The sequence below is a fragment of the Euwallacea similis genome, chromosome 2 (assembly GCF_039881205.1).
Source record: "Euwallacea similis isolate ESF13 chromosome 2, ESF131.1, whole genome shotgun sequence".
Taxonomy (NCBI): Eukaryota; Metazoa; Arthropoda; class Insecta; order Coleoptera; family Curculionidae; genus Euwallacea; species Euwallacea similis.
In genome coordinates, this window is record NC_089610.1 from 3,591,252 (window position 1) to 3,606,565 (window position 15,314).

General features: G+C 34.4%; 1 protein-coding gene across 8 annotated transcripts in view; it reads left to right on the top strand.

Annotated features, from left to right (window-relative positions):
* The first annotated feature begins 1,330 nt into the window (after positions 1-1,330).
* Pde11 (Phosphodiesterase 11) overlaps positions 1,331-15,314 on the top strand; it is an 87,554-nt gene continuing 73,570 nt past the window's right edge. For 2 of the 8 annotated variants that reach the window (XM_066405822.1, XM_066405827.1), the window contains exon 1: positions 12,687-12,812. Coding sequence is in view for 4 of the 8 variants with exons in the window: in XM_066405816.1 (XP_066261913.1) it covers positions 3,906-3,966 (61 nt within the window). In the remaining 4 variants the exon portion in view is untranslated. Of the gene's footprint in view, positions 1,450-3,641; positions 3,967-12,686; positions 12,813-12,952; positions 13,190-15,314 lie in introns of those variants that run through there. The other 6 variants (XM_066405824.1, XM_066405826.1, XM_066405817.1 and 3 more) reach the window with 5 other exon arrangements.

Below are 15,314 nucleotides of genomic sequence, written 5' to 3' on the forward strand. Positions count from 1 at the left end.
AAGAGCTAATGACGCGCTTAAAGAAGTCCACGCAAAAACTCTTCAAGAAACCTTAGCTGATACCAGCCACATTTCATCTGTTTAAATAGTTTTGACGCAGTTATTCTTTAATCGGCAAAAGTTCTTAAAAGTCTCTGCTTAAGTTAGTTTCTTATTGTTTGCGACTATGAAAACTTTCAAGATATCTTAGAACAAAAGTTTGAACTATTTGTTGCGGATATACTGTGTCGATACAATCAAGAAAGCTCCATCAGCCGCAAAACGGTACTGTAGTCTAAAAGTAAGTTTATTCTAATTTCGTGTAGTCAGCAACTCGTGAAAAGCATTAAAAAAGTTTCGATTTGTGTTTATGAGGCCTGCTTTTAAGAAAACTCTAATTAGGTTTCGGACTGCGCGCCACACGTGAAAGCAATAGCGAAATTTCTATTACGGAATATCCTTGAAAATTCATGGCATTTTTCAGAGAAACTGGTGTATAGTTAAATAAATCTTGACTTAATGCCAACAATCGGCAATAAACATTAAACAATAATCACATACTCGAGCGCATACAAAGGAAAAATGACTATGAAGTAGGTGTTTAGTAAATTAGTCTCGGTTTTAGATTTATACGGATTCGACATGGTTTTTCGGTCCCTATATGAGAGTCGTGTGATAAAATACCTAAAAGCCGAATTATAAATATGCTGATAACTTTGTTACAGGGATAATTTCATAGAAACAAAGCAATTTTTAATGCTAATAGATTATTTTCGTAGCACTGCCTGCCTGACGAGTTCCTCGGTAGTTTATAATTTGGATCCAAGGCAATTTGAAGCCTATCAATGGAGCTTTTATGTTATGCAAATATGTTACAAAATAATTAACTATGTTATCCATAATTACATGAAACGCGATTGGGCTGATATCAAGCCTGCGTTTTTAGTAATTTTATCTAAATTGTCACTAAGCTAATGATATTGATAATTGACTTAATTTGTTTGGAAAATATTTTTTGCAATTATGCCATCAGTCTTGCTTTCATATCCATTACCAGCGTTAAACCTTATCGTTACGTTACTACGCTTCGGCATTGCTGCTGTGTGTATTTTGAAATGTAAAATTTAGAAATTAACAATTCATTTACCCAAAATAATACCGGAATATGTGAGTGAGTGCTTAACCACGGAGTTCACGTATTTTTTCGCAGTTTCGGGAATGTTTTGGGCTTGGAATATAAAGCTAAAACCCACTTATTTTGCAATACTTGGGAAACGTGTGAATTGTATTAGTTAGTATAGATTTCTGGAAACTAAAAGTTGGATTTTGAGAGCTTCGAGGGCGAAACTTGACTTGGCAACTGAAAAGTACTTAGTGTAATAATTGTTTGTTAAATATGCACTCGGAAAAGTAGCAACATGAAACGAAGAAAGGGAATACCGTCACCGCTTGTGCTCACAAACGGCATTGGTAAGTTTATGGATTTTTAACATACTTGAGGGATTGCTGGCTTCAACTCAAAACAAATTATATTTTACGGACAAGTGTGATTATAACAAAATCCATTTTTCACGTTCTTTCAGCATATTTACAGTTCTTGTTCTATACCTAAAACCTTGGGTTTTTTCGAGGTAGCTGGAAAACCGACAATAATGTTCTTACGTATATAGATTTATCAAGGAAATTCTCTGGATAATCACAATTTTTCCTATAAAAAATATGTAGAAATACAAGCTTAAGTTCTTGTAATGAGAAACACGTGTATTCATGCTCATCAGCTAACTTTCTTTAACCCATATAAAATTTTACACTCTTATTTTTTTTAGTTCTCTGAAAAATTAATTCAAAACTGTTTTTCAACTCCATTCAATATAATATACATACGTACATAGATCCTCGCGTTCCTTTACTTATATAATGAATTGCACAGCTTATTACTTAATTTACATAATTATTAATTAAATTCCATATTATATAATATTGTGAATATTCCCCTGGGGGCGCCAGCTAACGGGTTAAAAAAGGATGGCGCTTTCGCGATCCGGTTATATCCAGTATACCAGTACTGATGGGTATTCTACAGCAAAGCGTGTTAGCGCCAGTTAAAAGGGGTATTTACTTAGGAAAGAGATAGCCCTGAATGTATGTAGGTCAGTCGGTCACAGTAGGTAAGACAGAGTACAAAAATGTCGTAACATTAGACTGATCCTTCTCTCTCTGTCCTTGTCTCTAGTTGCCTAGTAGTATGACATCGAGAGAGACGGGAAGATAATATTAGAGACTTTCTCCTAGACGTTTCTTTTGTTTGCTTTAACATAACCTCACAAATATTTATTTTGATTTTAGTTACAAGTTCGTTCTTATTACGTCAATTATAACTGGAAAGTAATTAAATTAGTTGGATATTATGTTTGGGGGTAATAAGTAATATGTCTAAGGTCTTTGCATGTCTACCCGAGCAAGGTCGCCCAGGACCGGAACCGGAATAGTGGCGTTCAGATTCATGTGATATTATTATACTTTGTTTCCCCGTGTTGGGGGTGGATTGGTTCACTCTCGAAGTTATTTTTCATTTAACATTCACAGGGTATCCAAGAAAGTACCTTTCCTCCTGACTGTGAGGCGGACCGACTTTGTACATCTGGAAGCGGTCAAGTTCCTTGAGATATATTTGTTGTATCAGTGTACCTAAAGGCTTAGTTTCCTGGCCACAACGGCTACAATGTTGTATGTGTTATCCAGCATTATTATGTAACAATCTGATTTTTGTCTTTTATTTTGTTTGCGGATTATCCTTCACACACAAGTAAGGATAGAATTGCAGATTATGCTCATTAAGAACTGTATTTACTGAGGGGTCAGATGAACATCGTATACTATTAATAACAATGTAGCTTCAAAAAGAGAACTAAATCCGCGCAGCAAAACCCCTCTGAGACTGAAACTCTTGTTCTTTCTAAAGGCTCAATTTGCTCTGCCGTTCCCAAATATGTTTCTCAGCTTGACTTCATTCTAGCTATAGAAGGAACAGCTCAAACGTAACCTCAGGAATGCCAACAAGAGTTTAGAATTAAGTCGCATAAAATTTTAGATAAAAGTTTTAAAATTAAACAAAACTTAACTCTCATGGAATAAAAATGAGGTTCAAAATTTCATGTGTTGCTTATTTTTTTAAAATGGATTTTTTGAAATTTTAATTAAAGTGTTTTTCATCGACCTAATCACAATCCATCCGGATAAATCTGATATACGTACTTAGATATGCCAATGTTATGATTATCTGTGGATCGGTTGCATATGTACTTATTGTAGTATCTACATAGTACCTCCCCAGATTTAATAGTGAAATTTTAATGTTACACCACATCTTATCGTATTTTCAAACTCCAAAATATGTTTACAATGGTTACCCATACCGCATTTCCTCCTGCTGTTAGATAAGCCCCTTTTGCGGTTGCTATATTTATAGCGGACAAAAACAGCATTGCTGATGTGCTACTGAAAAATAATAAGCCTGCAAATTAATTTACTTGTTTAACATCTCGAGAAAGAGTGAACAATCATAATCCCTTAACAATCATTCAACTGATAATGATATTATGAACTTCTGATTGTGCTACATACTTAAACTCGTATACTCACAGTGTTCAAACCAGTCGTCTGCGATTAAGTGCTATTGGTATAAGCTATAAAATTACCAAGCTGTATATCGTACAAGTTGTGGTCACTTAAAAAAATCGAAACAAAACTACTCGGTTAATATTCAATGAGGTGTGATTTCTCAAGTAGTTCTAACCATTTGCGGATTACATTTTGCGTAAAACGAAATAAAGGTGCTCGTGCGACTTGAAGGATTTATTTATTTTTATTTAGTGGTGTGAAAGTGAATTTGAATTTATCGGGATTTTGGGCTAATTTCGAGGAACATGAGAACAGTGAAGAGAAGGGTGGCGTCACGGCCTACGTCATTGCTCATCATAAGGCAAGGTAGGTAGGTCCAGGAGAATGAAAACTTTACATATCTTCAATATAAGTTCTATTCATCATTACAGTTATAAAAGAAAAAAATAAGTAAATGAGAAATAACAAAACAATAAATGACAAGCAAAAAATAAAAAATAAAAATATAAATTGATAGGTACATAGGTTATCTAAACTTCTATGTTTACATTAATTAGAAAATTCTAGGAATAATTAATTAAAAATAATAAAGATGGTTTGGAAAAAGAAGGGTTTTAGAATGTTTTACTTAATTCAAATATTTACCTCTTATACATTTTTTTTTGTCCTTAATTTTCGTTTTTTCTACTCTTTTTTACGTTGAGGGTGTTCATATTATTCTCAGTAAGTTTTAATTGAGATTAGCGTGCAGTTCCACCAAAATAATTCCGACCAGTTATTCTCAAAAATTAACAATGAATAAATAAATTAATAATCAGTCTTTTTGAGTTCAGTTCTAAATTTAGTAGCAGTATTAATAAAGTAGAAGTCCCAACCATGCAATTAGACCTTTAGGAGCTCTTGCCCCTCTCCCATCCACCCTTTTCCACTCCATGTGGGCGCTCTTCACCTTCGCAAAACACTGGGTTCTCTTTATGAATTAAAGTATCCATCCAATTCAAGAAATTTGTCTGGCTCTTGCAGTTCTCTCGTATCCGTACCCGTTTTCAAGCAATTCGAGAAAATAACAGACAATGCATGATTGTCTTCGATTCAATCGACTCAAGTCGATGTCTTTTCCGTGTCGTTTCTGCATGCTGGCGAATTAGGGCAAAAATGTTGTGAGTTTTCTATCTTATTTTTCTGAAAGTCTTCTAAGTCAATGGCGTATCACGAAAAGAATGGTTTGGTAATAAAATGCCTACCGCAGATCATCGCCATATAGATATTCTCGATGATTTGAACAGCTTAACGGTTTAGATTGTAAAACTGTCCAAACACTGAAAATTTCAGTGGAAAATCTCGCAAACTGGAGGTGTAAACAAAAAAGTCAAACAAAAGTTTAGTGTTTATTATCCTGTATTTCACTAACGAAGCATTAAAAAAGTGTTAAAAATCAACAAGTGCAGGTAAGTGTATGTAATGAGACTTCAAGTCTTGCGTAATAATAAAATTAGGTAACAGTGTCCAGCTGAGATGTGCTTAGAGCTTAATTTAATTAAGTAATTTTGCTAAATTTGGGAGTGGAAGCCGAATATCTTCTGGTAGGAGGAATGTGCCTTAAAATATATTCTCTAAAGTCGGGATAAATGGGACGTTGGTATTCACACTGTGTACGAAACGTAATTTTAATAAAATCATAAATTAAAAAACTTTACTAAATTATGCTGAAAAATAATGAATTAATACACCTTTCGTGGACATTGTACTTATATGTCTATAGCAAAAGAAATTATTATTTACCTTATTGACTCACTGTGAGTTACTTTTCGACAATGGACGAATTATATGACCATTTCTTTCTTATGAATAGACAACAGCCACAGTACTCCCATTGTTTATGAGGTCCTGCAGAATCAGCATTTATTATATTATATATAATGGAAATCAGTAGCAATAGTTTTAAGTCTTTAAGCATCCTGTCTTGCGACATTAGTTTTGTATGTTATCATAATTTATACTTTGAATAAAATTTGTAAAAAGTAAATTTACGTGAAAAGTAATAAAACTGACGCAAACTCATCGTTTTCGTTAAATGTAAACAAAGTTTTAAATGAACATGTAAAATATCCTTCTGAAGTAGCGGCCGGGACTTCCGTTCTACCTTGTATGTAACACCGAGAATAAATTCAGTTCAACCTCCTAAAGTCAACAGTAATCCATTGAAACTTGAATCGTTTTAAAAGTGCCCTATTTAATCCGGGCTAAAGTGTTCGTGTAAACAAGATATTATTTCCGTCGATCCCGAACCACCCTACAATATTCCATTAAAAGCATTAGAAGGCTTAACTCTGGTTTGCACTCAAATAGGCAACATTTTGTTAGCAACTTACCGACATGAAAAAATGTTGTCCGCTGGTCCAGTTTTGATGTCCGTGTAATTTATTAATTAGAACTCGGGCATAATGGCGAATCATTATCGATTTAGTTGTTCTTTGCGTGGATTCGAATTATCATGTTCATAGTAAATTTGTCTATGATAAACAAATCAGCCCCCGTGATTAAACCTCGTGATTCGGTATCGTGATAATTTGCCTCACAAAAACGATGTATTTGTATGATGGCACTTTGTCAGAGCAAATAAACAATAAAAAGTGTTAATGTTTTGTACCAATTAGGAATATTTGCCTGGTTTTACTTCTTATTTATATAGATTATCAGAAATGCAATATTCGGTTTATTTCCATTGAAAGACGGTAATGCATAGGGTGATAAGGTGCAAGGAAAAGAATATCGGACTTGACTAAACACTTGGTAGGTGGATCACGGGAAATTTTGCTAAATGAAATAATTACGGTTTTTTAGGAGAACTCATTTATTTATTTTTTACTCAAACGCCCACCCAAAATACTTTCAATCAAACTAAATTGCCACTGAATTTCATTAATTCAAAACTCATTAAAATTGATGTCCCTCATGCGTGTAGGTCCAGTTTGGATCACCCTGTATGTTCTATTTTTGAAAACTAAGTACCTACTAAATTAGATTTCCTGAATGAGATGAGGAGAGGTGCGCTGGAAACACTTTCCACGTAACATGAGTAGGTTTTCCAATACGTTTTCCTGGAAATTGAATAGGCAGCTCATTTATGTAGGCCACTAATAGAACTCCTCGTATCAACAAAGGCGTTCACCCATGGGCCGAGAATGACGTAATATTGTAACGAAGACTGAACTGATAAGAATTAACGAGGCGAGAAAGGGAGCCTTTAGAAATACCATCCATTATTATGCTCATTGTATTTTACATATTGGAATTTAAATAATAAATGATAACTTTATTGCAATTTTAATAAATCTGGTTGAGTCTAGAAGAGAAAAAAATCGTATATTATACACCGCAGATGTAAAATACTTATCTAGTCTCATTATATCACATACCAAACGGGACCTTTCATCTACATATATATTATACATCACATAATAGTGGATTTCACAACCTTGGTGTATAATGCATTTTTTTTTGTGGAACTAATAATAACTGAATATTGGCTGACGGACGTAAATCCCTTTTTTAATTTTATTTTATGTTTAACTTTTTTAAAATTTAATTTTAATTTTGACATAAAAGTTAAATGATTAGCAAATTAAAATGGAACCAAATATAAAATGTTGTATGTAATGCGTAGGCTTTATTGACTCATCCAATTATGGACCCACAGGCAAGTCCGCTCCACTACATAAATAACCAGTTTGGGCCTTTGAGAAGACTGAAAAATGATAAAATCTCCCTCTAAAAAAATGTGCCCCCGGGACTAAAATTCGCATGGAATTCTTTTATTTAAACGTAGCTGATGGAAATTTAAACTTAAACTCTGGAATTCAATTTTTGTCAACAAAGACAAAGGGACTTTAATCCTGTTACTCTCTTCTGACCGGTGTAATAAGAGAGATGGTGTCAGCTTTCCTTATTGTTTTTGCGGTCCTTCGATGAAGGCAAAAATAAGTTTGTATTTTTGTCACGTGCAACAATATTTGTTTTGGAGGAAATTTGCTCTTTGTGCCCGGCATAATGAGTAGTATGTTTAAAGCTGTGTTAAAGAGAACCAAATTGCGTTTTGAAGAGAACTTAGCAAACTGACACTGCATTTGGCTCTTCTTTTCTCAGGATGTAGTTTTTTAAATTTTGTTGTTTTTCATAAAGCAAAAACCAAAGAAACATCAAAAGCGAAAAATACTGCAAAGTATCTAACAACCAACTGCACTGAGATAAAGCTTAATAATTTTGCATTGCATTTTGTTTCACACTATACAGGGTGGTTTGTTTAGATGTGCCCACATTTAGTAAATTTTGCGACTTTTCCTGTTTCGGAGATATCAATATGGGCACACCTAAATAACACACCCAATCTATCCTTTCACTTTTTATCTTTGCCTATGATTCTGCAAGAAATAAGTTACTTCGCTTTATTAAATTTGCTGCAGTGTTTCTGAGATGAAACAAAGATCAAGAATTAACCGTTTCGGTTTTGATACAGATGTAAAACAGATACAGAATGCTGTAGGCGCTTGCGCCTAATTAGATAAATCGACGTCAGTAAATCCGTCATATTTGAAATACCGTGCGCAGTAGAAATGCGCTGCAAAATTGTTTCGACCTTCGGCGGAATTTTTGACAACCAAATGGATGAGCTTCGTTTTCGACCTTTTGCGAAAGGTTGATCTCATCCATATATTATCTAAGAGGTATATGTTTTGATGGACAGTTCATATAATATTTAAAGTAATCTCTATTCGCAAATGGAAATTCTGAATTCTTCTTCCTAGTTTAGTTCCGAGGTGGTAAAAAAGATATTGGACTTTCCCTCTAATAAATTACTCCATTCAAGCTCATGAATAGGCTAAATACCTCAACTGGTTTATGTTATATCAAGGCTTTCAATTTAAATGCAGTCTCGTTAAGGAGAGTTTTAAAACTCCTAAAAGCGGTTCGTTTATCTACACTGCTGAAAGGCTCAATTTAAATTGCACAATGCTAGAATTACAACTTTTAGAGTTCATATTAATCTTAAAAGAGCACACACATTAGTTTCTTTCACAAGAAAACTGAAATAGAGCTGTTACTCAATATATGTATAAAAAAAGTAATAGCAACTCTGATATGTTAAAGGAGACACCCTGTATCATTTTATTTTTTGTTTCGCCATTTCCTGTTGATCATTTCTGTTTAATAACTGCTATCTGTCTAGTGGTTTTAGAAATATTCACCAATGCTCTTATATTTTTTTAAGCAGAAATTTTGAAGATATCCCTAAAGATGTCAGCGACCAGCTCCATTGTCGATGTTGTTCTCAATTTTCTTGGTCTTCTTTCTTTTTTCCTTCCATCTCTAGCACCCAAACCCTATTGATACCATTATTTCTGGGCCACTCTGTATTTGGTATAATACTAGAGCAGCATGGCACGTTTGGAAAATCTGCAACTGGGGGGTGTTTTATCATATATTCATGGACTTATAAATTTCCATGCTAAAGTTTCGTATTTCTTCGTAAGCGGAACTATCAGCTGTGTCGTTTCACGTAGCAAATAGAGCTGCACAAGTGTGAAATTGGAGTCGAGAGTTTTTCGAATGATGTAAAATATCGTTTCCCAAGAGTCTCATATTTTGTGAGAACAATTCCTTAAAGTGCTCCCGATTATTCGGAAAATCAATTTCCCATACCGTCAAATGGGGTATGCACAAAGGTAATTTATCTCTCTACTCCACCGCCCTTGAGAGTGATCCAAGGCTTACCCTTATTAATGACATGGCTCTTTTAATTCGGAAAATAGACCATAAAAGTTCCCCCCTTTTCTTAGAAGTGATGTTCTATTGATTATAAAATAACAATAACTGTTAAATAACAACTTGAAACTAACGTGAATGCGAGGGTGTGCTTGCTGAATTTGAAACTGGGCATTTCAGGAATTCAAGCGAACGAAGTGTTGTTCTATAAGTAAACTGAAACTTTTCAAATGGAAACTGTCCGAAGTTTCAGGTTTTATTTGAAGTTTCGCAAATCGATGCTGATCCTAAGTAGGTATTACGGTTTTCGGTAGGAAAACTGAGTTTAAGTCCCATTAAGGGGGTCGTTCTACGTTTACCGGAAATTAAAATGTAGAAAATTCAGTGCAGCAGATGTAGCAGGGAAGAACGCAAAAGCAAAATGTCGCAATAGAAATTCCCCGGATTGCAATTTTGTTATTTTACGGAACATATGTGCGACGAATACATATTTACCTAATTCTTATAACTTATAATTGATTTGTTATTGACCTTTAACAGCGAGTTACAGCTAAAGGCTCCATTTCCAATTTTCTTAAACTTCGAACGTTATTTAAAAGCCTTCTCATTCTTAGGAATTTACGAGCTCTCCCAGCCGTTTAATCTCTACGTCTTTTTCACATCCCCCATGTTACTCGAGCCATTTATCAAAAATATCGTAAAAATTATGGACGTCTATCTCTGCGGAAAAAGTACGTTATTTCCTGGTTCTCCACCAATTCTCCCTTTCTGCCATAAGAAATGCGAAGACAAAAGTCGCAGTGTTGGTCGTGCGTTGCGACGCGATCATCCACCGTTTCACCGGAAGCATCCAGACGATTTCGACAGTCGAAATTCAGTAGCGTACAAAAATGAATACTTGTCAGCTAAAAATGGCAGATAGCGCTTTAGCTGCAATTATGGTGGATGGCGCCAAAGCGCTATTGCCGAACGATCTTTCTAAAAACGATTAATTGCCCGAGTCTATAACTTTGTCAAGAAACGCGATTTAATTTTTTTCTTCGGAGAAAGACTCAGTGGCGAATATTTTTCTCCATTAAATAATCATACGATGCGACTTTTCATTATTCACCATTTAACGAGCAACGCCACTGTTAATCCAGCAGCGTCTCGTGCGTCGCCAAGCAACGGGGGTGAAAGCCAGACGCGTTTTCTCCACGTAGGTTAGTTGTAAACCGGTTGATTTTCGTCGTGCAACTCCATTTGGAAGAACGTGGAAACAAACGATGTAACGTAAACTGGGCTGTTTCGCGTTTTCCATTACAACTCAAGGACGAGCTATTTTTGATTTTTGCGCTTAAATTCCAACGCACATCTACGTCCTTTAGAGGAAGAAATGGAACGCGGGGTTATAGACGAAGGTAGGATAAATGAAATTATTGTTTAGACCTGTTGACTTTACAGAAGTTTTGTTCGAAGATGATTTAAGAGATTACTCATAATTCCAGAGACTCTGACGCACCGTTTCTTTTAAAATTTTAAATTCAAAGGAAGGAAAAATGCCTTAAATCAGGGAGAGATATTTTTTTATAACATTTCAAAGGAAAACCTTTATTCGAGACCTTTTCCATTAGGCACTCGAGTTTTATAGTGGGAGGACCATTGCAACAGCGTATTTTGAATCAAATCTGGTTTGAGATAAAAATGGTAACGTTTTTAATTCAAAGGCAAAAATGTTACTTCCCACACTTAAAGCATTAGGGGCAGCCTAACGACTCTTGAATACAATGATAATAGAGCGTGGAAATTCATGATTTCAATGGAGGAAAATTAAAAACCAACATTGCGTTAATGGCATTACTTTAACATTTGGTGTTCGTTGTCCAAATGTTGATTTTCGATTTTTGCCGTATATTTCATCGAATTTATTGTTAGCAATATAACAGCGCTTCGTGGCAACGTTGTTTAAATTGGGGAATAAAAATACCATTATTTTTATTACCGCGTCCTAAAATCGATTTTCCATCAGTTAATGGGAAGACAATGGCTTCTAAATTTTCAATTTATAGGCATATAACTTGGAAGCGTGGGTTGGGGGATTATTCAAAATGATGGGTGATAATCATCATGTATGTTCAAAATGAGGAAATTTACTGCTCAATTGAATAGAGAACCTTTGTATCCCAGCATTTTATTACACGTTTAAAAAAAATACCATACGGTGCAGAATATCAACAGGACAGTTGAAAATTCTACATATTCTATTATCTGACTTAAAATTGATTTGCTATTTAATTTGGTTTTTCAAATGAAATTAACTTTAATTAAATTGAATTAATTTAAGTTCAATTGAATTAATTTAATTTTTCTAATTATTGATTCAGGTCTTCAGACACGTTCTCAGATTTGCTTCGATTTTCATTCCTTTAGTCATTTTCTGGTTTTATTTCAACCCCAAATTGTCAGTTCTGACTCTTTTTCCAGACTTTTTAGGTGACGACTGAAAGGAATTTTTCTTCCATTTAATAGTTTCCGGTTGTGCTTTGAGAAGCATGTCCTGTCTCGTAGCAATTGCCAGCCAAAGGCAGAGCCATAGTCAGGCCAGAAGAACGAAATGAGTTGTTGCGGCTGCTTGACTGAGTGAACAATAGGCCAAAGTACCGACTGTGTCTTGAGGAGGGAAGGACCGAGGAACACGTCCTATATTGCAACAATTGCCAATAAAGTATGACTAGTACAATTTCTTCACACGAAGTTCATAAGCTCAATCCAGCATCTCTGCAAGTTGCCCAATGTTATTTCAAATGATTTTTTTTTCAAATATGTTGTGTTTGTGTTTTTGCATTTTTTTTTTTTTGAGATTGAGACGCATTCGCGTAGGATTCTGAAGTCGTATAAAATGCTGCACATAATCCTAATGTAGAAGTGTAATCAGACGAAAAATTTGAAAGTAAACTGAATTATTTTCAGTAAAAGGTTTTTCTTTTGGAAGTGCTACTTTTTCTCGAATTTTTAGATATAACTAGTTATTTTATTATTTGTTAATAATTTATGTTCTGCAGTTTTTGCATTGAATGGATGGCAAACAGGATGGCATTCTGAAGAAATTTCGAATAGAAATCTTTTAATATTTAGCGTGATCCTATTCGAACTTTTCCACTTCACTCACAGATGGCAGAACTAGTACGAGGCCGCCGGGAAAGACAGATTTAATTAACTTCGCTTCTAATTTCCACTATTTTTAGGTGTGATATCTAATTAACGAGTAAGATAGGGGATCAAACTAATAACAACAACAATACCTACTAAGCCTCAGTAAACTGATTGTTTTATGCGTATCTTATATATGGTAATAGCAAACAGTTTATCAGCAGCGTTAGTCGAAGACGGAACCGGTATCTGGTGTTTTCGATGTTGTACTTTTGTCATCATTTTGTTATAACATCTACGAGAGTTGGATACTTATTTAGGTAAATAACTCTTTTATAAGAACCCGAATGAGTAAACTATTTAGAAGTTAAAAACAACTATTTTTAAATTCCAACAGTTCATCGCGCCATGCGCAGATCATCCAAGGCAATTTTAAGGCAATAAAAATACTTTAGTACCAAAATGGAATTCGGTACCTAGCGTTCGACTTTTAATTTGTTTGGGATATTTTATTTACCGTTTAAGTACCGTTCAACAGCTTTCTTTTATTTTTTTGGTTTAGTTTTGCACAGGTCTCCTCTCACAGAGAACGAGAGTGCTTTTGGTGTGAATGAATACTCGGTACTCGGGCGGAATTCTGAGGTACTTTTGTGTTGTTTTGTGCTATTGACGACACTACAAAACATGGGATTTTAAGGTTAGGTTTTGCTCGATTTTTATGCGGTTTATTCACCTTTTGTCGTGTGCGTTTTATTTGGTATTGCCCAATTTGTGAATGTGCAATGGTCGGTTTTGTAATGTAATTTTGATGTGTCTTTCATAACCTCGACGGGTAATCATCGAAGGTTGATTGAGGTCGCTAGAACATTCCCTACAAGGTCAGTTAGGGACTCAAAAAAATGTACAAAAATGTAAAAAAAAATAAAATCCCTCAGTTTTTGGAAAAGTGATGGAATTGTATTAGTTTTTTTGTTTTTATATTAAAATAAGGCTTTTTGATGCTTATTAACATGGAATCGATATTATCTTCAGTTTAAAAAAAGGTTCAATTTATTTGGTAAAAATTGTCCTTTTGAAAATTTACGTGCAATTATGTTTTTTTTTTGAGGAAACATCAATTTTGTATTAAGGTGTGCAAAATTGCACTTTTTTAATGCTTGATTTTAGAGGCACCCAGTACAATAATAAGGATTTCGGTTTAATATAAAATTTTGCTGGATTAAAAACAAATGTAATGAAATATTTTTATCTTTTTTTTAGTATTTTTATTATTCTTCATTATTTTTATTGTTTTCATTTTTTATATTTTTATTTTTAATACAAATAAGATATGATAAAAGTTTATTACGTTTTGCATCGAAATGTATAAGTTACTTCAAAAACATCCACAGCAATATTCAAAAACACAACAACCAACTCCAAGTTACTTTCTATTCCTTCATAGAAATTTCGCAAATAAGTCATTTCAAATAAAGACACTTCAAGTATATGTTGGTCGGCACAGCCGCCAGATTTTACCCTATTAGATTATGATTTATGGCGGAACTATGAAAGATCTCATTTATAAATCAGTATCCACCGATATTGAAGTTGTTTTAGAACTTTAATGAAGACTTTTAACGACGAGTTTTAGATTTCGAAAGAAGATCAAAAATCTCATTAAAACTGTCAGTGAATCTGGAAAAGTTTCCAAAAGCAATTATGGTTACGTTTAAACCAATGTCCCTAAATACACCCCGTGTTTGACAAAGATTCATCTCACAAAAGGCTATCAACTTATCCACAATCGACTTCGTGCAAAGCATCGATCCACCACATTGAAAGATGCGGACAAAAGTCGTTTCATATCGGGTTCAATTTCATAAACTGATTGGCAGCTCGCCAATGGATGGATATTGCGAAGTTTGAAGTTCAGGATTTTGGGAGCAAATTAGGTCAAAATGAGATATTTAAACTCAAATTACTAGTTTATTTTCCTCTGTCTCATCAGAGTTCAGAATCGCTAATAACGAGTGTTTCGAGACGAAATTAATCCAGATAATTTACATTCAGTTTTGGCGGTGTTTTGAATACGAATAACCCCATTTAGACCGCAGATTTCTTAGACACAGTTGATTTTCCATCAAATGGATGAAACAGAAACTTAATTGTTTTTAATGAAGCCGGTTCTGTATTGTTCTTGGTGTTTGTGTCTACACTCGAGAGTGGTCATTTTGCGAGTTAGAATGAGCTATAATTTTGCATAATGTTGAATTAGGAGGTTATAGAGAGCACCAATTTGAATTGTTTTGGCAGGCAGCTCCGGCTTCCGCATCCTCTTACTTTCAACGATTACTGAGATACAGAGTATTCTTAAATTTTCTCTAGTTTTGAAAGTTGCGAAGATTTTACTAATCGAATTGAAAAATCCTTTCTTGCAACACAGGGAATAATGTATCTTATCATGTGCTTATGATGGTATGCAAAAATATTATATAGTTTGAAAAGGTCTTTTTTAAGCTTACCGGTATAGTAAATTAGTAAATGAAGAGGTGACAGGTGAGACTACCAGTATTAAGGCACCAAATGGCTAATTTAAATTTTGAAAATAAATGCGAGGGGCTGAAAAAAAAGTAGGGGGTACTCAGTGCTGCTTGGCCTAGTAAATGAGAATAAACTTCGGGTATTTTCTTCCACGGTGCCCAAATGGAAAATCCTTCAGCCTGCAATTGATACTTGAGTGACGTCTTATATTAACGGAGGTTCTTCTTAAAAGAAAAAAATCTTTGTGTAAAAACGTCCTTTTTCCCATATTGTTTTTCTTGCGGCAGTGAAATCCTTAA